Source organism: Mustelus asterias, chromosome 1, assembly GCF_964213995.1.
Source record: "Mustelus asterias chromosome 1, sMusAst1.hap1.1, whole genome shotgun sequence".
Lineage (NCBI taxonomy): Eukaryota > Metazoa > Chordata > Chondrichthyes > Carcharhiniformes > Triakidae > Mustelus > Mustelus asterias.
Window position 1 is genome coordinate 134,294,358 of NC_135801.1, and position 22,769 is coordinate 134,317,126.

The 22,769-nt window shown below is 42.2% G+C and overlaps 1 protein-coding gene across 1 annotated transcript in view; it reads right to left on the minus strand.

The window, feature by feature from the left end:
• Window positions 1–22,769, minus strand: part of LOC144511122 (sodium channel protein type 9 subunit alpha-like) — a 92,841-nt gene that overhangs the window by 27,342 nt on the left and 42,730 nt on the right. The window contains exons 10-12 of the mRNA XM_078241143.1: window positions 14,470–14,742; window positions 10,432–10,485; window positions 5,720–5,861 (exon numbers count right to left, since the gene is read on the minus strand). Coding sequence (XP_078097269.1) covers window positions 5,720–5,861; window positions 10,432–10,485; window positions 14,470–14,742 — 469 coding nt within the window. The remainder of the gene's footprint in view (window positions 1–5,719; window positions 5,862–10,431; window positions 10,486–14,469; window positions 14,743–22,769) is intronic.

Here is a 22,769-nt window from a genome sequence, read left to right on the forward strand (position 1 = left end):
AACCAATTCCAGCATCAACATAAATAAACAAACAATATTGAAAATATGCAGACGAGTTGTCTCAGCTAAATAACATACATTTTAATCACTGTAGTTAGGAAGTTCAGATTTGAATTCAAAGGAGGAGAACAACAGTAGAACTGACTATGATTTGCCATGGGCAAGTCTTGTGTCTCTGGGTGATCATGTTTGTTTTTGTGGCTCATTAACACTGTGGAAATGGCATGTATTACAAAGGCTATTGGGGAGGAAACACAGAAGTTATTTTCCATCTGATTTGGGAAGGTGCTCAGACAGTAGATGTGCAGAAATGTGGTGGCAATTAATTCCTCCAAATTTAAGGACCTCTTTGATTTTCATGAATGTAACAACAGCGGGGGGGGAGGGGAGGGGTGGGTGGGGGGAGGTTGGAGAAGGGTTTGACCACTTTTAAGCCTAGAGGCCTGTCAGATGCCAGGTTCATAAGTTCATAAATTCATAAGATACAGGAGCAGAATTAGGCCATTCGGTCTATTAAGTCTGCTCCGCCATTCAATCATAGCTGATATGCTCCTCATCCCCATTTTCCTGCCTTCTCCCCATAACCCTTCAGCCCATCACCAATTAAATAACTGTCTAATTCCTCCTGAAATTTACTCAGCATCCACCGCACTTTGGGGTAGCGAATTCCACAGATTCACAACCCTCTGGCAGAAGTATTTTTCCTCAACTCTGTTTTAAATTTGATACCCCTGACCCTAAGGCTATTCTCATCCTAGAATGCCTTACAAGAGGAAGCATTTGCTCCACATCTACTTTATCCATACCTTTTATCATCTTGTACACCTCAATTTTATCTCCCCTCGTTCTTCTAAATTCCAGAGAGTCTAGGCCTAAACTGTTTATACAACAATACATGCATAAAATCTGGCAGAGGATAAGACCTCAGCAAGAGCTGAGGTAGGAGTGGATTTATAAGGCCCATATACTTTGAAAGTTAGGTGCATTATGTCTTGTAAAGGCCCTTGTAGTTGTATTTTAAAATTGCTAGGTGGTTCTTAGGCTTCCATGAACCTTTGGGTCAAGTGCAGTTATTTTAAAAATATTTTACTTTAACTTTGTTGACTGGCATCAGATCTTTTACCGCAGATAATTTTTTGAGTTGGGTATGCTCAGAGGAAAAGGGGAGCAGCAGAAGGGTATTGGGCAAGTCAGATTGCCTGAGCAACAGTAAACTCCAGATTGAGAAACATTGATAGGGACACGTCTTTCCAATGATAGCTGCCAGCATACTTCCAAATGGCATCATAATGAGAACACCTGTCAAAACTCTATGCTGGTAAGTTCTTCACAAGCATCCTAATCACCAAATGTTGCACATCGCATAAGACAAAGGCAAATAATGGTGATGAGGGGCTAGCATTGCTTGTTTGATCACGAGATGCCACCTACCATTTTTGCAGGCTCTGCTAAATCCCACCGGGAATGATGGTGGTAACCTGTCCTCTCAACATCAAATTTTTCACTGAGCCAAGCTTTAGGATCAGTCGCAAGGAGATTAGAGGTTACCATGCAGCAATAAAATCTCTAATTCACTTAACAGCGATCAATCTGCAGGACTAACATTACCATTCAGCGGTGAAAGTTAAAATTAATCCCCAAACGTTTTCCATTTTGCTTTTCAAAATACATTGGACACATTAACAATGAATGCCTCCACATCAATAGATGCAGAAGTGATTAGAGAAACAAACAGGCTTTTTTTTAAAGTATTGTCCTTTGGGTTCTGTTATGTACAGAGAGGTGAGGAGGGACTGACTGTAGGGTTTGTCACAGCTAGAAAACCTTGAAATGCGGGGAATTCTAACCGACGGGCCTCGTTTAAACTTTTAGTCTCCATTTCTTGATCAACGTCCAGCCAGATTGAAAGACTGGCTGGCTGCCATTGAGAAGAGCAAGAGATTGTGGGGGTTGCGGGGAGAGATAGCAAAGGATTTGGGAAGATCGAAGGAATTACAGACCCACATTATGGGGCGTAACAAATGGTAACAGTGGATCATGAAATGAATGGAAAGTTGAAAACTTGGTAAATTTTGGGAATTTGGCACAAAGGAGGAAGATGGTGAATTTTCTTAGCTTTAACACTTGCAGTTGTTTACGTTGCTTGAGGGAGTAAATATTTCTAATTTTGTCAGTGTTTTAATACTCGATACAAGTTAATATGTAAAAAAACCTTTAAATTGACTGAAGATAATTATCTAAAATAGTAAATTAACTTTCCTGGTCCTTCTTGACCTGTCCTTACGTATGGCTCTTCCACAATCATTCACCCAGTGTACATTAGGCACAGAATCAATGAACCCTATAGCAACAATGGCATATGCGGAACTGTTTAGAAAAAAAACACCCAGTCATAAATCTTCTTTTGAAGAAAAAACGGTTGTTCCAACAATCCCCTGAGATCTATGAGCCATGAGTTGGGGAGAAGCTGACCCAACTGCACAAAAATTGCAGGAGGCTAGGAGATGCCTTTCTCTCTCAAATATCAGGAGTGTCAGGTGCAAGATCGCTATCCGCACCCTTATTCACCTGTATCGGGAAGTGGAACCTAGAACAGGTCCCATCTGCCAGTTTTAAATGATTGTAAAGTCATAGTGAATCCGGGCCAGAGATTTTGCCATTTTCTCTATCGCTCTACCTCTTCTTCTTCCTTTTAAGATGCTCCTTAAAACCTACTTCTATGATCAAGATTTGGTTCAACTTTACTAATACTTCCTTATGTGGCTCAGTGGCAAGTTTTCAAGTTTTGTTTGATAATTACTCCTGTGAATCAGCTTGAGAGGTTTTAATGTGTTAAAGGCCCTATCCAAAATGATGTTGTTGCATAATATGGAACAACAACATCAAGGATCCAAGCATTGACCCTTGCAGGGTTCAACTCAGTACTTCTCCAGTCTGACATTAAACTTCACACGTGTCCTTATTAGTTCCTAGCATTTAACTAACTTCTTATCTGCTTCCATATTTTAGCCTGGAATCCTGTGGCTTTTAATTTAATTAGCTGTCTTTGATGTGAAACTTCATTGAAAATTTTCTGCAAGTCCAACCAATTACAGATCATCCCATTCTACTTCATCTGTAGAATCCTCCGAAAAATAAAGACATTTTATCAGGCAAATCTTTGCGTGGTAAATTCATGGTCACTGGTTCTGATTTAGGATTGAAATCCCGTGCATTATTACAGCATATTTTACCCCTGCACTGAGACTGAATTATTTGCTTTCAATAACAGTTACTCTTTCAGAAACAATTGAGTATTCACAGCTGTCCGGTGTACAAATTTGTGTTACTTCTCATAACAAATAGAATAAACAGTTTAAGGAAAAAGTAAGATACTTGGGCCAGAATCTACAGTAAAAATAATAGTACGACTAATGGCCTTTGCTGTTATCTACAAATTAGACAGTGACTTCAGGGGAGAGCAAATGTGTAGCCAAAACAAAAACCTGGGAGTTGACGTTCACGATGCTCCATTCCACCATTAGCTGCACAAAATGGACACCTTACTGACTGCTCCATCACCCAAATGTATTAAATGTTATGTAGTTCCCAAGCTTGCATGGCAGTGGGCTGTATGGCCTGCTAGTTTCTATGTGATGGACTAAACTTACGACAGAAAGTTGGAGTTTGTCCATTTCGCAGAGTGCAGCAAGGAACCGAGTGCAAGCTTGGAGTTTGGTAAATGAAAGCAAAATCATTAAAGTCCCAGAGAACCATAAGCTGCTCTCCCCTTTCAGAGGGAGAGCTGACTGGTGGCGAGTTAATCCGAGTGTCACCACACCACAGGCGAGATTGTGAAGGCGAGGCCTTCATGAATAACCTCAACAGGTATGGAAATTGAGCCCGTGCTGTTGGGGTTGCTCCGCATCACTAACCAGCTGTCCAGCTATCTGAGCATTGGTAAAAGGGGGAAGTGTTTGTTTCCCTTCACTTTCTCTGTCTTTTTCACACTTTAAGATTGGTTGGGAAGGAGCCAACTGTTTGGTGTGAGTCTGGTAAGCCAGTAAGTTCTATTCTAACCCCAAGATATAAAACAGTACACAACTTGGTGGTAAAGTTAAAAAATATGTAAAAAGGACCATTAATAAGTAAATAATTTAATTAAATAATTATTTAAAGTACACTAGAATGGCAAGACAGTTGCAGTGTCAAGACTGCAACACGTGGGAGCTCTTGGATAACATCGTGATCCAGAGCAAACAAGTCTGTAGTAAGTGTTTGCAGCTTGAAGAACTTCAGCTCAGAGTGGCTGAGCTGTGAACACTGCAACACATCAAGGATGGAGGGAGTTACCTGGACGCTTTGTTTCAGGAGGTAGTCATACACCTTAGGATAGCGTCTTCTGGTTTGGGAAGTGGTCCGGCACAGGAGGGTATGACTGTAGTTGACCCAAAGGGCAGGAGCGCAAAAGTGTCAGCCTCTTCAATCGGCCAACAGATTTATGGTTCTGTCAGCTTGTTTGATTGAGCTGCAGGGTGGATGAGCTGACTGACCATGGCACTGTGGTATAGGAATCCATTCAAAATGGTAGCAGGGGACATAATAGTGAGGGGGATTGACACTGTTCTCTATAGCAGGGTGTGAGAGCCTCAATGGTTGTGTTGTCTGCCCGGTGCCTGGGTTTGAGATATCTGTTCAGGACTGGAGAGGAACTTGCACTGGTAGGGAGAGGATGCAGAAGTCCATGTAGGTACCAATGACATAGGCAGGATGAAGAAGGAGTTTCTGCATAGTCAGTATGAGGAGCTAGGCACTAAATTAAGAAACAGAACCTCAAAGGTAATAGTTTCTGGATTATTGCTTGAGCCATGTGCAAATTGGCATAGGACAAATAAGATTAGAGAAATGAATGTATGGCTCAGATTGGTGTGGGAGAATAAGATTAGAGAAATGAATGTATGGCTCAGATTGGTGTGGGAGAAATGGGTCCCAGTCCATGGGGCACTGACACCAATACTGGGAAAAGTGGGATAGTCTACACCTGAACCATGCTGGGGCTGATGTTTTAGTGAGCCATATAACCGGGGAAGTAGAGAGAGTTTTAAACTAAATAGTGGGGGCACCATTTACATCTCTAAATTAAAGCAACTTGCATTGCAAAATGCCAGAGAAATGAAATGGCCATGGGCAAGACTGAAAACAAACGGGTCCCTCTTGTTCACAGGCAACTGTAAATTATAGACTAATCTTATATAAATATAATTGTTTCTCTCTGCAAAAGGCAAGTAATTTGATGCAACACTACTGCCTCACCTTACTTTAACATCTAATGGGAATAAGTGTAAGGAGTCTCTGTAATTGTTTGGTACAACTTAGAAAACTCATTAGAAGCCATTTGCTCTTTTAATTATGCATGTTAAGATCTGATTTTTAAAAATGAAGTATTATTTTTATACGATCTCCTTGCTACTCAAAATGCATATTTCCAAGACACAAAAAAACAAAATGGCTGATGGTAACCCTCTGAAGCTGATTGGAGGTTTTTAGTATCACTTAGTCAGATCAAACAGGGTGGGGCGGGGTGTTGCGGAGTGCAGGAAGAGGAAGAGAAACTGTACCATTATTGGTGTAGGTACTTTATAGATACTGTAATCATTGTTTTATCCACAAATAAAACACTTATCAACCTTCCAAACAAATGAAAAATAAAAATTTCCTCATTAACAATGTTTTATAATACTCACCCTTTTATGCATGGTGTTAAAATTATCAATAATTATACCAATGAAAAGATTTAGAGTGAAGAATGTTCCGATGACAATGAAAGCTACAAAGTAAAAGAGACTGTATGGATTTGCACCCATTTCAGGCTGAAGATCAATCTGCGGAAGACATTACAAACATTAGTATTTATTGCCCAGTGAAATTGTCAAGATTTATATTGCAAGGAGTTAAAAAACAACTTCAAATTTTCAATTAATTTCTTCTAAAATGGCGAACTGTTGATGTCCCTAGTTAATGGCAGTCATTAATTGGTTTATGTAGCGATTGCTACTCATCAGTTTCAGTTCTATGATCAGATTGTAATTAAGTCGCATCTCTGAATGCAAATTCCCAAATTTTTTAATGTAAAATTTTCTCCATTGTCTCATATTAGGAATTACTTTTGAAAGATAAATAATATTTCCAGGGGCTCTTCTGGAGATCCCAGAGGCTAACTTTTCAATCCGGGGTTGGAAATCTGATACTGGAATAATTTGTGTGTCCCAACTGGCGTTGCATCTGTGTCGATCAGGTGGCACAATCTTCATACAGGGAGAAGTGCTGGAGTAGTGGTAATGTCAACGAACTAGTAATCCAGAGGCCCATGCTAATGCTCTGGGGACATGGCTTTCAATCCCACCATGGCAACTGGTGGAATTTAAATTCAGGCAATTAATGGGGAATAGAAAGCCAGTCTTGGTAATAGTGACCATGAATCGATTATTGTAAAAATCCATCTGATTCACTAATGTCTGTTAGGGAAGGAAAATGCCATCCTTATCCCATCTGGCCCACATGTGGCTCCAGACCCACAGCAATGTGGCTCACTCTTAACTGCCCTCAGTTGTATCAACCACTATGAAGTCTACAAAAAATAATGAAACCAATGGATCACCCAACATCGACCTCGGCACCAGAAATGACAACGGCAAATCCAGCCATGTTGACCCTGCAAAATCCTTTTTACTAAAATCTGGGGGCTTGTGCCAAAATTGGGAGAGCTGCTTCAAGTGACCATAATAGGCCAAGCAACAGTCTGACATAGCCAATCTCGTGAATCATACCTTACAGACAATGTTCCAGGCACCACCATCACCATCCCTGGGTATGTCCTGTCCCTCCAACAGGATAGACCCACCAGAGGTGATGGCACAGCGATAAACAGTTGAGAGGAAGTTGCCCTGGAAGTCCTCAACATTGACTCTAAACTCCATGAAGTCTTATGGCATCAGGTCAACATGAGTGAAGAAACTTTCTTCTGATTATCACATACCACCCTCCCTCAGCTGAATCAGCACTTCTGCCATGTGCTCTAATTTTGTTTATTAAGCTCCTGTCGAAAGCCTTCTGAAAATCCAAATACACTTCATCCATTGATTCTCCTTTATCTATGCTACAAGTAACATCCTCAAAAAACTTCAATAGGTTGGTCAAACATGATTTTGCTTTCATAAATCCATGTTGGCTCTGCCCAGTGATATCATTATTTTCTCAGTATCCAGCGATCACATCCTTTATAATAGATTCTGACAGGTCTGTAGTTACCTGTTTTCTTTCTCCCTCCTTTCTTAAATAGTGGGATTCTACTTCCTACTTTCCTGTGTGCAGGAAACTTTTCAGGATCTATAGAATTTTGAAAGATAACTATTGCATCCACTATCTCCATCACCACCTCCTTCAATACTCTGGCATGTAATTCATTTGCTCTGGGGGGTTTATCAACCTTCAACCCCATTAATTTTTCAAGTACTACATTTTGATTAATACTAATCTCATTCAGTTCCTCATTTTCACAAGTCCCTTGGTTCCCCATTCGTTCTGAGAGATTTATTGTATTTTGATGAAGACAAACACAAAGTAATTGTTCAGTTTCTGTGCCATTTCCCTCCTCTCCATTATAAATTCTCATGTTCCCGCCTGCAATTTCATTTGCCTTTGCAAATTTTTTCCATTTCACATACCGAAATAAACTTTTACAATCTATCTGTATGTTGCTTGCTAGCTTGCATTGATATTTTCTTTTCCATTTCTTTATCAGTTCCTTGGTTCTTCTTTGCTGGATTCTTTTTCTGGCAATCTTATGAGACTCTTCCTTTAATTTAATGCAATCTTGAATTTATTTTTATCGGCATGGTTAATTCACATTTCCTGTTGGATGTTTGTTTCTTAGAGGATATGTACATTTGTTGCAGATCATGTAATAATTCTTCAAATGTTAACCATTGTCTATCCACTATCAAATCTTCTCAATGCATTTGCCCAATCCATCAGAGTCAACTTGCCCTTCATACCTTCATGGTTTCACTTGTTTAGATTAAAGACTCCAGTTTCAGAAAGAATTATATCACTTTTGAGCTTAATGTAGAATCGTTTCCTATTATGGTCACTATTTCCAAAAGGGCCCTTTATAATATGGTTTTAATTAGCCCTTTCTCATTACTCAATGCTAAATCTAAAATGGACTGATTCCTAGTTGGTTCTTTAATGTGCTGTTCCAAGAATCCATCTCGTATACACTTCAGGAAAGCACCCCCCCACTGCATTAGTGCTAATTAGATTTACCCACTCCATGGGAGCGATTCTGCAGCGCAGTGGGCCGGGAGACTCAAACAGAGGCCGTTTAGCGGCTTCCTGCTGGGTGCCAAGGCCTCCGCAAGTCTCCGGATGCCGGATTTCCAGCACCATCAGCTCTGCACCATAAATCGGCACGGAGCTGTATAATGTACTTAAATTTGAATTTGCATCTAATTGGTGGGCCTGAGACTGAAGTCTCCGGGCCTGCTAGAGTCTTTCCTCCCCCCTGGTGTTTCACTCCAGCGGGGTTAACACTTGCGGGGAGCTGACGGCCGGACCCCACTGGAGTGAGGGAAGGCCCACCAGGAGGTTGGGGTGAGGGGGGTGCCTCCTGGGTATTGCCAGGTTAGTAGCGCCAGCCTGGCCCCGGGCACAGCCCAAGCGGCAAAGTGGCAATTCCCAGGGGGCACATTGGCACTGCCCACCAGGCATCGGGCAGTGCTAAGGGGGTGGGGCTAGAGGGGGTGGGGCTAGAGGGGATGGGGCCTATGAGGGCAGGGCCTCTGGGGGGCAGTTAGATCGGTGGGGGGGGGGTCCACTCTGCACTTGGCGGTGACCTAGGGAGGGAGGCCAGTGATTGGGGCTGGACATCTGGGTGGGTGGGGTGGGGTGGTGGAGTTTGGAATGACCGGGGCTGGGGGAGTCAAGGCTGGCCCGGGAGGCCAGCATCGGGCCTTGGGGGGGATGTCGCACAGCCAGCGATGCGGGGTTGCTGTGCTGGCCAGCAATTCAACTGGCCAGTGATTGGGAGGCCGGCAGTGCGGGGAGACTGCGCATGTGCCGATCTCGGAGCTGCCTGACCGGCGCATGTGCAGTGGCCCGCTCAGCACTATGCTGCTAGCCTCTCCAGCAGGAATAGGCCTCACTCACTGATTTTTCACAAGATTCTCGCAAGGGTTCTCTGTGCATCACAAAGTGTGGGAGATTCATTTTGAAAATCCTGCTGAAAAAAACCAATGGGATTTACTCCAGTTTTTATGTGAATTTGACACTCAGAATCTTTTTGGGAGAATCCCACCTTCACATGTCTCCCATGATTACTGTATTACCCTTGTTACAAGCACCTCTAACTTCCTGATTTATACCATGCCCAGCATTACTACTACTGTTTGGTGGCCTTTAAACTACTCTACTTGACTGCTTAGGTTAGCAGCTCAGCATATCTTGTCTCATTGTCCTGGTGCCCCAGTAAGTTGTGTCTCTGTGCCCTTATACAGATTATTTTTAATAGCTTTTCTTGTAAACCTCTCAAGGTCAAGTGTAGTGGCAAGATATGATGACATGCCTAACAAATTTAATGCATGTCTTTGAGAAAATTATTATTGTGTTGACACAGAATTTTGTGGATATGTTTAGCTTTCATCAAGGCTTGATTAAACTCCTCGAGTTTCACACTCGAGACATACCAAGATCCCACTTCAGTGGACGCAGCTGGTAATTCAAATGGTCAGCTGGCTGTATAAACCACACACGTGTGAACCCTGGCTCGACTCCCGTCCTGCCCCGTGAAAATAAATTATGGATTGTTTGGGTGTGGGACTTCGGATTTCTGGGGTTTTCACCACAGTAGAGAGCCTCTCCATGGAATTGTGTCACATAAATAATTAGTCCTCAAAAAAGGAATAGGATGCAAGTTTGTGAACTAGACTGAAAACTGGTTGATATAGCCAGTATCATGTGGATTAAGGATAAGTTCCAAAGAAGTTTTGCACTCATATTGGACTTGAAACATTAACTTTGTTCTTTTTCTCTCCACAGATGCTGCCAGACCTGCTGAGTTTTCCCAACATTTATTTCAGATTTCCAGCATCCGCAGTTTTTTACTTTAACTTATGCCAAAGATTAATGTTGCACCTTTGCTGTTCATACAATGTATATAATTGGGAACAAAGCTCTCAATCAAGTTTTCAGATGACACCAAATTGGAAAAGTAAATCCGAATGATAAGAAAGTGGCAAATCAAAAACAATGGGATCCATCTAGGTTAAGCTTTTGGCTGGATGAGTGGCAAAAGGCACTTAATAACATCAAACCCAACATGATGCCAAGGAACAAAAATAGCCAATGGAAATACAAACTGAGTGTGACAGGACACACACAAAAAAATTAACCTACCCCACGAGTATCAGCAGCATTTGCCATAATTTCTAACCAACCCTCAAATGTTGCCTGTAATTAAAAAAAATACAAAATGATTGTGGTTAACATGAATCTTGTTCAGCAAGTTAATATTATAACTGAAAATAATTTTAAACATATAACTGAATTTCATTATCAAAGTGATTCTACTGATGGAGGATCATTGACTTGAAACATGAATTTCTTTAAAATCTGTACAATCCCTGCAGTGCAGAGGAAGCCACTTGGCCCATCGAGTCTGCACTGACTCTCTAACAGTGGATTTTACCCAGGCCCTTTCCCCCACCAATCCCTGTAACCCAACACATTTATCATGGCTAATCCATTTAACCTACACATCATGGGACACTGAGGGGCAATTTAGCATGGCCAACCTGCCTAACCTGCACATCTTTGGAATGTAGGAGGAAACCAGGAGGAAATGCACACAGACATTGGGAGAACGTGCAAACTCCACAAGGTTGAAATTGAACCTGGGTCTCTGGTGCTGTGAGGAAGCAGGGCTAACCACTGTACAAATGCTACTTGGCCTGCTGAGTATTTCTAGTACATTCTGTTTTAATTTCAGATTTCCAGCATCTGCAGTAGTTTGCTTTTGTAATTCTTCTTGGCACCTTAGTCTTTTGAAATGATAATGCATCTGTAGAAGGCTTTGCTTTTCTCCGACTATAGCGTTCTGATCAGTTGCTTATGCCCCCCAGGTTCAGTTAGGTATTACATGTTGTCCTGCTGTAAGCTGTGGATAAGTAATGTGTACCGCCTGCTCCTTGTGTAAAGTATGCTTTAATAATGTTTCAGTTAAAAGGCAATAAGGTAAAGCTAACAGTCCAAAAGCAGCCCTTTTGGAATCAAGCAGTGAAAGAAAATGATTAAATTCAGCTTCCTTTCGTCTCTTTTCCCACTTGGATTGCTTGTTTTCAGTCTAGGGTTAGGACCTATCGCCTAGTCCAAAGATAGACTTTGACAGAATTGAACATACTTCATAGAGGTTTCAACTAGGCTTCAAAGAGTCTTCCCAGGGTGATGTAAAATGTAGCAAATCTCACAAATTTCAAATATGTGTCCAGTTTACATTTTGCAAATTTTCAGACGGGTCACTCAAACCCAGACTGCCCAGTCCAAAACTGAATGGGGCACAACTGCACCTAGGAATGTTTGAATTTGAAACGAAGCGACAAAAAAAAACTACAGTTTCCAACAATGGCATTGCTTATACTTATTTGGAGATACTTTTCTCATATAATCCAATTTGTGCCCATGGGGAGATGATTTACATGGGAGTACACATTCTTGTTCTATTTACCAACAGCATGAAGAAGGAAAAAGAATGCAACAGCAGCAGTAACCTCATAAGGAACAGAGTACAATGACGAGAGGAGTAAATGGATTAGAACCCCTCCCAGCAATCAAAAAACAAAGTGAATGATTAATAAAAGTAATTACTCTTGGAATTAGAGCAGGATAATTGGTTGATTAATGCAGAGTTGATGGTTCAAAAGAAAGTTAATTTTAAAAATATGTTCTCATGGTTCAGTTATGTGGCACCCATTGTACTGGGGTCAGATTTTCGCTACCGAGGCAGGTAGCTTGTGTTGGGAAATTTCCCCATTTGATCCTATTTTCGCTCCACGGAGGTGTAGGGGGAATGGAATCCAGCCCACTGATCCCAGAAGCATTTCTTCGGTGAACTGAATGACCAGGTGGTATTTTTTTCTAGCCTACAACAAATGCCTTGTAAAACAAAGCAGTCCAACAAAGGGATTTTATAACTCTGACTGACAACCTCAATGCATTTTCATGTTTAAAGAGTGGGACATTAAAAAACTTCAGATCATTGCACTGAAACATACCTAATCTGCTCTTCAAGAGCATTTACATCTGTAGCACAAATTTAATATTCCTACACTGCAGACTAAGGCCCCTGGACTAGCTAAAATAGTGTCCATTGAACTCACCATTAAGTTCAAATGGTCCTGTGTGAGTCATTCTCTGCCCACTCCCCCCATGACAAAAGTTGGCTGCTGGAAATAGGTGTGGGAGTTCTGCATCTAATATTGCCTTCCAGTTTTACAGGTTTGCGGAGTCTTCCCAACTCCACACAATTCTGGCCCTATGGGTTCCCAACTCTCCAGGATTGCTCTGCAGTCTCCATGAGTTGAAGGCTGACCTCCTGGACTCTGCTTCAAGCAACCCAGAATGAAAAAAAACACAGCGGAAAAGGAGTTTTTTTTCCACATTTTCTTTTGTCATAAAAATATTGGACATGGAATAAAAAGACTGGTTTACTGATAGTCATTAATCATCTAATCAGGTGATGAAGAGATTATTTGCTTTCTAATTGGCTGGCAAAATTGATGCACTGTGAACATGGATGCCTTGGGTGATTAATGGCAGGAAAGTGGGAGAAGGATGTTGAGAGGCAGTAGGTCTTGTCATGAATACCACAGGGAGGATGTGGAAAAGATTGAAAGGGTGCAGAGGAGATTTACAAGGATGTTGCCTGGATTGAGTGGCATGCCTTATGAGGAATGGCTGAGGGAGCTCGGTCTTTTCTCCTTAGAGAGACATAGGATGAGAGGACACCTAATAGAGGTATATAAGATGTTGAGAGGCATAGATCGGGTGGACTCTCAGAGGCTTTTTCCCAGGGTGGAAATGTCTGCTACGAGAGGACACAGGTTTAAGGTGCTGGGGGGTAGGTACAGGGGAAATGTTCGGGGTAAGTTTTTCACGCAGGGGGTGGTGGGTGAGTGGAATCGGCTGCCGTCAGTGGTGGTGGAGGCAAACTCAATAGGGTCTTTTAAGAGACTCCTGGATGAGTACATGGGACTTAATAGGATGGAGGGTTATAGGTAGGCCTAAAAGGTAGGGATATGTTCGGCACAACTTGTGGGGCCGAAGGGCCTGTTTTGTGCTATAGTTTTTCTATGTTTCTATGTTTCTATGAATATGTCTGACCAAAGTTGGAAACCTAACTGACACAGATGCTGCAACTGTGGTTTGAAGTCGCTTATCTGAGGTTGATCTGGATCAGTTTGACTCATTCCCTTTTCCCAAAAATGCCATGGTATTTTGTACATCCATCTACAGAAGGACCCCGGTTCAAAGGCAATGCCTAAGACGATGGAGCGCTCCATCTTTACAGACCCAGAACATGAGGTTAGCTCCATTGGCTAGGTGGCTAGAGTGTGGCTCAGAATAATGTCAATGGTATGGGTTCAAGTCTCATTCCAGCTGAGGTAGACTTGGGTTCAGCTTCCCTGCCCTACTGCAGGCCAAAACTGTCATGAAAAACAGCTCAGGATAAAGCATCAGCAGGCAAGGAGCCAGGACAATGACCTGCCTTTGGGCAGAGTACACAATGATTTCCTTTTTACACCAGATTTAAAGCTAATTGAAAATAAGCTTCAATAAAATTAACAATTGGGTGGTACGGTGGCACAGTGCTTAGCACTGCTGCCTCACAGCGCCAGGGACCTGCTTTCAATTCTGGCGTGGGGCCATTGTCTGTGTGGAGTTTGCACGTTCTCCCCGTGTCTGCGTGGGTTTTCTCCCAGTGCTCCGGTTTCTTCCCACAGTCCAAAGATGTGCAGGTTAGGTTGATTGACCATGTTAAATTGCCCTTAGAGTCAGGGGGATTGGCAGGGTAAATATGTGGGGTTATGGGGATGGGGCCCAGTTGGGATTGTTGTTGGTGCACGCTCAATGGGCCGAATGGCCTCCTTCTGCACTGTCGGGATTCTATGATTCTATGAATTTCAGCAACACCCTGGAGTAACATCCTTAATAATTTCTCCTAAGTTTTGCTATTCTATAAATGTATGTACTAATACCCGAAAGAAAATTTGTGAATAGCTTCCATACTTTCCCATGCACTGTCATATGGAAAAGCCTCATTATTCATTCACAGTTGATATAAATTCCTCTCACAAAGCTTTCTTAAATTATATTGAAGTACAGAACATCTTAAGGCACAGATTAAAGATCCTTAGCAAATGCATTTTGCTTACTTACCACCTGCAGGAGAGCCATGTAAGCTGCTAGTACGTTATCAAAGTTAATCTTGGGGTTGACCCACTTGTACCCGATATCTTGATATGCAATACATTCTGATCGATTATTTACAATACTAATGGGAAGACGGTCATTATTTTCATCCACACATTGAAAGAAAGTTCCACCAAAGATCTGAACACCAACAATGCCAAATATCAGCCAGAATACAAGACATACGAACATGACATTAGAAATCGATGGTATTGAAGCAACCAAAGCGTTAACAACAAGCTGCAAGACAAAAGAGAGACAGTAAATTGTACATTCTGCAAACTGAACAAATATAGATTAGTTTGACAGCTAATTCTCATTGTATAAAATTAACAAAGGTTTTGTTTATTGGTTCACGGGATGTCAGTGTTGCGGGTTAGGCACATCGCGAATTGCCCTAATTGGAATAGTAATAATAATGGGCTGTAACCTCTACTGGAGTTGAGCCGGATTGCCATTCCACTTGTAATTACTTACCTTGAAATCCAGTGGCTCCTATTTTGTCCCACCTTCCGACTCAGGCTGGGCAGGATCACTCACAAAATCTTATGTTTAAGGTGGGGCTGCTTTAAGAGGCAGTGTTTTGTTACAAGAGTTGACTTGTCTGGGAAAATGTGCAGCTCAAATACTGAGATTGCAGGATAATAGAACATAGAACATAGAACATAGAACATTACAGCGCAGAACAGGCCCTTCGGCCCACGATGTTGCACCGACCAGTTAAAAAAAAAAACTGTGACCCTCCAACCTAAACCAATTTCTTTTCGTCCATGAACCTATCTACGGATCTCTTAAACGCCCCCAAACTAGGCGCATTTACTACTGATGCTGGCAGGGCATTCCAATCCCTCACCACCCTCTGGGTAAAGAACCTACCCCTGACATCGGTTCTATAACTACCCCCCCTCAATTTAAAGCCATGCCCCCTCGTGCTGGATTTCTCCATCAGAGGAAAAAGGCTATCACTATCCACCCTATCTAAACCTCTAATCATCTTATATGTTTCAATAAGATCCCCTCTTAGCCGCCGCCTTTCCAGCGAAAACAATCCCAAATCCCTCAGCCTCTCCTCATAGGATCTCCCCTCCATACCAGGCAACATCCTGGTAAACCTCCTCTGCACCCTCTCCAAAGCCTCCACATCCTTCCTGTAATGTGGGGACCAGAACTGCACACAGTACTCCAAGTGCGGCCGCACCAGAGTTGTGTACAGTTGCAACATAACGCTACGACTCCTAAATTCAATCCCCCTACCAATAAACGCCAAGACACCATATGCCTTCTTAACAACCTTATCTACTTGATTCCCAACTTTCAGGGATCTATGCACACATACACCTAGATCCCTCTGCTCCTCCACACTATTCAAAGTCCTCCCGTTAGCCCTATACTCAACACATCTGTTATTCCTACCAAAGTGAATTACCTCACACTTCTCCGCATTAAACTCCATCCGCCACCTCTCGGCCCAACTTTGCAACCTGTCTAAGTCTTCCTGCAAACTACGACACCCTTCCTCACTGTCTACCACACCACCGACTTTGGTGTCATCAGCAAATTTGCTAATCCACCCAACTATACCCTCATCCAGATCATTAATAAATATTACAAACAGCAGTGGCCCCAAAACAGATCCCTGAGGTACACCACTTGTAACCGCACTCCATGATGAATATTTACTATCAACCACCACCCTCTGTTTCCTATCCGCTAGCCAATTCCTGATCCAATTTCCTAGATCACCCCCAATCCCATACATCTGCATTTTCTGCAGAAGCCTACCATGGTGAACCTGATTTTAGCTGATTTTAGCTCAGAATATTTTACTTGGTAGAGTTAATGGATCTTTTGTTTACTGATGTTCTCCTGGGATTTTAGACCAGGAATGCAGTGTCATATGAGTTTTTGATTAGGTTGATTAACAGAGTTCGAGTCATATAGTTAATAGGAGCTAAACTTGCGGGAAAGAACAGTTTCCTTTTCATTTTAAAAAGTGAGGGCAGTTGCTGCCTGGAGCTGATGTCTCTCTCTCCAGAGGCTTTCTGAAAGCTCCAAGATTGTTAACCTAAGTCAAAGCAAGTATGCCTGTGTTTTGCTCACTAATTTTAAAAGGGGTTTAAGTCTATAAGAGAAATATTGCAACTAACAGTGATAGGTTAGCAGTTAAGAATCGTATCGTTTCATGTTTAAGTATTATTCAACTGTTAAAGGTTAAGCTAATTCTTTTGTTATAGTTAAACTGCATTGTTAAGTAAAGTTTGTTTTTATAAAAGCTTCCCAGTGTGTCAGTAGAATCACACCTGGGCATTTGGTGAGTGTAGCGATGGGGAGATGGAGGGTGTTAAGTATTGTGTGGGGGTTTGGGGGAGATCAATAGTAGTTATCCAGAAGTTAGCAGTGTTTTTTTTTATTCGTTCATGGGACATAAGTGTCACTGGCTGCCCATCCCTAGTTGCCCTTGAGAAGGTGGCAGTGAGCTGCCTACTTCAATCATTGCAGTGCATGTGCTGTGGGTTGACCCACAATGTTGTTATGGAGGGAATTCCAGGATTTTGACCCAGCGACTGCGAAGGAATGGCAATATATTTCCAAGTCAGGACTGTGAGTGGCTTGGAGGGGAACCTGCAGTGGTGGTGTTCCCATTTATCTGCTGCCCTTGTCCTTCTAGATGGAAGTGGTCACGGGTTTGGAAGGTGCTGCCTAAGGATCTTTGTCGAATTGCTGCAGTGCATCTTGTAGATAGTACACACTGCTGCTACTGAGCGTCAGTAGCGGAGGGAGTGGATGTTTGTAGATGTGGTGCCAATCAAGTGGGCTGCTTTGTCTTGGATGGTGTCAAGCTTCTTGAGTGTTGTTAGAGCTGAACCCATCCAGGCAAGTGGGAAGTATTTCATCATACTCCTAACTTGTGCCTTGTAGATGGTTGATAGGATTTGGGGAGTCAGGAGGTGAGTTACTCGCCGCAGTATTCCTAGCCTCTGGTCTGCTCTTGTAGCCACTGTGCTAATGTGGTGAGTCCAGTTGAGTTCCTGGTCAATGGTAACTCCAAGTACTTTTTTTGGGTAACTATTGCTGTAAGACAGTCAGAACCATCCAAAGTTCATGATTTAAATCTAATTTTTGGATTGTTTACAGTGCAAGATAATTGCCCATTGCAAATTTGTACTTCCCAGGTTACTGTCATGCAATCCTTGCGTTGAGTGGGTGCGGCTATTCCCCAGCATGTTTTGGGGGTAATTCCCAGATACATGGTTCAAGTACTCATAAGTTATGGGCCAACGTTATTCAAGCTATTTACTCAGCAGTGCTACATGTGTACCTTTTGAAGTTCAAATAGATATCACAGAATTAGTAAGTGTGTTAAAAAAGATTTATAATTTGACAATGAGACAATTTTCACAAATACTTTGATATGAGATTGGATATAAATATAAGGCAAACGTCTACATTTGTCAAGCCATCTTAAATGGATACCAGGGTCCATTTAAATTCCTTCCCTTAGCAGAAACTGGCCAGAACTGGAGTTAAGATTCAAGGAGAAAATTTATTGCTCTATTGTTCCCTCATGGACACTGTAACACAGATGTTTTCTTGGCCAAAAAAAAAGAAAAAATGAGGTTGGTGAATAGAGGAGCCAGAAGCTGTTTATAAATCTACTGAGCGAAGGAGCAGCCATAGACCGTCTGCCACTCAACCTTTACCTGCCCAGCCATATCCTCCCTCACTTCAACATTCACCCTTTCCCTCCTGCTCAACAATCCTGAGAAATCCACTCAGCTATGATATTAATTGTTCCAACTTTTTTCCACTGGACGAGATGCAACACATGAATTTTCTAATAGAGACAGAGGTGCAAGTAGGATCTGACAGAGAAGATCAAGACTCAGCAAAGGGCAGCCTCTGGTTGCAGAGGCTGTGGGCTCAGTTCTTTGCTGAGTTAGTCACCTGCGCTGGAGGAATGCTGAACGGGCATCAGACTTACAATGAGATACTGAAGACTATCCTGAAGGGAAAGATGACAAGAGTCATAGTAAAGTTCAATGCCCAATATTGGAGATGAATCAACACACCACAGTGCTACCAATTTGACAAGTCACGTAGGTAACCTATGGACAGATTCTAATGTAATTTAGTTGTGAATGGTGGAAATATGAAGGAGCAGCTTTCGCCCTCAATATCTTGCCATTTGCATGCACCCAGGTCCTTTGGAATTCAGCTTGCATTTGCGAAGATCATGCAATTTATGTCCCAAATTCTGGCCATCTCCACCAAAACGACACCACTTTTGCCTCAAAAGGATTGCAGATTTCAAGCCTGTCGCAGCTTCCTAATATTTGATTTAGTTTAAACTATTAAAGCCAGACTCTGAAACATTTTTTTCAAATGTAACATGGTTTATATTGTTACCTAATATAGGGGTATTGTGGGAATTTAATCAGTTGAATATAATACTTACCAACACAGAGTAATGGTATATTCTACCTCTTGTCTGGCTAAGTCAACATTATTCAGCCATGCACTGAATTCATGGTTGCCTGGGTTTTATAAGAGGAATCTAAGCTCCCATAATACCTGTCTAAGTCCAGTTAATGAATCATCAATACCTGCTCAGAATGCTGCTGAACTGTCTGCTCAAGCACCAGATTACTAAACCAGCCTCTACTAAGCCTATGCAGTAGCAGTGACTATTCTCCTTGTGAAATGGTGACCTTGATATTTAGCCCCCATGATGATGGGTGGATGAGAGCTGGTATGGGGGGCTTAAACCATCAAATGCAGAAAATGACTGCCACACATGCACCTGCCACCATTTGATTTGATTTGATTTATTATTGTCATATGTATTAACTTCCAGTGAAAAGTATTGTTTCTTGCGCGCTATACAGACAAAGCATACCGTTCATAGAGAAGGAAATGAGAGAGTGCGGGATGTAGTGTTACAGTCATAGCTAAGGTGTAGATAAAGATCAATTTAATGCAAGGTAAGTCCATTCAAAAGTCTAACAGCAGCCAGGAAGAAGCTGTTCTTGAGTCGGTTGGTACGTGACCTCAGACTTCTGTATCTTTTTCCCGATGGCAGAAGGTGGAAGAGAGTGCGTGGGGTCCTTAATTATGCTGGTTGCTTTGCCAAGGCAGCGGGAAGTATAGACAGAGTCAATGGATGGGAGGCTATATCTGAGGATATTGGGAGGTCTGAGAGTCACAAAATGGAGAGGCAACCCCATCATTAACATATGCTCCCTTAGTGCAATTGGGTGGCCGATTTCAAATTCATTGCTACTGCATGGGTTTGCCAGACCATACCACTGCTCTGTGCTGGAAAGCAGTCAACTGTGCAGTCTGTGCTCTGTGCAATCAACTGATCAAATTCCAGCAATATCCCAACACAAATTTGAGACTCTTGCTAATCTGTGCCTATATTTTTGGGCTTACATTATGTATGATGTATATATCAAATGCAAACAGCCCCATATAAGAACATCATACATAATTTAAGCCCAAAAATGAAGGCGCAGATTAGCAAGAGTCTCAGATTTATTGCATGATATCGAATGCAAACTGCCCCATATAGCGTGCAAACAGAAACTCTATGGCTCAGTTAGGGGACTCTTAAGCATTGTGATGGGTTTTCATACATGTCTGATATCAGGTTGATCAAAATTAAATCAAAAGGAATAAAGCTTAAAGTGAATTATGGCCAACCTCATAATTATTTGCATTTACTATACATTCATATTCCAACTCCATTGGAATGAAGACAGCAAGTCTCCAAATCTCACCAAAGACAATGGCCCCCTGAGGCGTGTGAAAGACCCTACATCTCCTGTTCTGTTGACAAGGCATCTATGGCAATCATCAGAGTTATTCAACTAGACCACCAAAGACTAATTGCTTGGACAATGGGGCCCTGGTTTAAAATAGCTTTCCAGACATGAGCTAGTTAATGAGTTGATCAAGTTACAATTGGAATATACAATTGTGGCTGGGGGAAACGGTCACATGATCAGACAATACCTTTGTGTGTGTTTTAAGCACATGCTCTCTGTGCAGAACCAACTTGTAAATGTTGGGTCCTGCCTGGTACTGTTGCCTCCCTCTCCATCTGATAGAAATTTCAAAGAAAGAACTCAACTCCATGACTGTGTCTCCTGAAGAGCAACCAACTCAATCATCTACATCTTTAGATCAGAAATAGTGAGACCATCAAATTTGGCCTGAAGCCAGCTGAGTCACCAAACTATGAACTGTATACTCTTGTTTTTATCCCCACCCATTGCCAGACTGTAATTTGACAAATCAATCTTTCCTTGCTCTATAATCTGTATTTGCGTGTATGTGAAAGTCAGTACCTATTTTGTGTTCATTCGTGGGACACGGGTGTCGCCGGCCAGCATTTTCTGCCCATCCCTAGTTGCCCTTGGAGGGCAGTTGAGAGTCAAGCACATTGCTGTGGCTCTGGAGTCACATGTAGGCCAGACCAGGTAAGGACGGCAGATTTCCTTCACTAAAGGACATTAGTGAACCAGATGGGTTTTTCCGACAATCGACAATGGTTTCATGGTCATCAGTAGATTCTTAATTCCAGATTTCTTTTTTATGGAATTCAAATTCCAGCATCTGCCATGGGTGGGATTCGAACCCGGACCCTAGAACATTAGCTGAGTTTCTAGGTTAATAGTCTAGCGATAATACCACTTGGCAATCACCTCCTTTTACTTCTTTTTATTCATTCATGGGACATGGGCGTCGCTAGCTGTCCAGCATTTAATGCCTCATCCTTGGTTGCCCTTGAGAAGTTGTGGTGAGCTGCCTTCTTGAAACGCTGCAGTCCATGTGCTGTGGGTTGACCCACACAATGCTGTTAGGGAGGGAATTACTTGGATTGATTTAAGTATAATTAAGCTAACGTCAAGAAAATGAGCAGGAATTTATGGCCTCGCTCCTCCTGAAATTGTAAAATCTCGCCTGAGGTCAACAGACCTTACCATGTTCCGGCCCCTCCCCCGCTCCGATTCCTGTGGCAGGCGGGATAGTAAAATTCCAGCCAGTATGTCTGATTGGCCCTTTTATGATCACAGCACAAACTATTAAGTACTCACTGAATTGGTGAGTATCACCACTTCAAATGAAAAGCCTGTTGTGCTCAAATGAGGAGAGGGAAAGGAGGGGAGACATTCAATCTCTCCTCACCTGGTCAGAACATGTCTCAATGTACAGAAGAAAGATTTATTTTTCTTTTGTTTTGAAATTGAAAAATGTGCTATGATTTTGCCAGAGACAGCAAACAAAGCAAATTCTCTACTGTAATATTTTTCTTTTGTACTCCTAAAATGCTCTGATTTATTCCATATTTTTGGGCTAGTGATGTCATTAATCCAATGTGATGAAACTAGTGGGGAAATAATTTAATTTCCATTCTTAAGGGCCCACAGGAGTGCTATAAACTCCTGCCTATCTCCCACAGAGCCAAGCATCACAAATCAGTTGTCAAGTTTGGAACAGCTTTTGCACAGCCAACAAAGAGAAAATTACTTCATGTCCCTGAGCTGGATTTATTTCCCTGTAAATTAAATTTTTAAAATTGTTTTCTGAGGAATATACATGGCAGAACATCTGCTACAAAACATCTGGATTTTGTATATTCTTTAATGCTTACTCCCAAAGCTGAGTTTGAATCTTGAACTTTGGAGATGATGAACATATTTTTATATCAACTTTTGCAACACCCAGTTCTTCTTTGATTAGAAAGATTGAATAATGTACTTATGAACAAGAAGTTGCTTATCTTTGCTCAGTTACAGCGAGACTGTAATTCGCCCAGGTGTTAAAGCCACGGGCTGAATTTTCCTGGCCCCGCAGTGGCTGGCTTGGAAGCGGGAGCAGAAAAATAAGCGTGTCGCATTGGGATGGCTTCCTGACACATTCCTGAAGAAGGGGCTTGCAGCTCCGAAAGCTTGTGTGGCTTTTGCTACCAAATAAACCTGTTGGACTTTAACCTGGTGTTGTTAAACTCCTTACTGTGTTTACCCCAGTCCAACGCCGGCATCTCCACATCATGACATTCCTGCTGCCAGGCCTGTTTCCAGAGTGGCCTGAGAATGGACCAGCTACCCACCTCATGCAAGAGGCAGCCAGTTTTCATGCTTAAGACTGCAAGTGGTTGAGTGTGGTATGGTGGCACAGTGGTTAGCACTGCTGCCTCACAGCACCAGGGACCCAGGTTTGATTCCTGTGCTTGGGTCACTGTCTGTGTGGAGTCTGCGTGG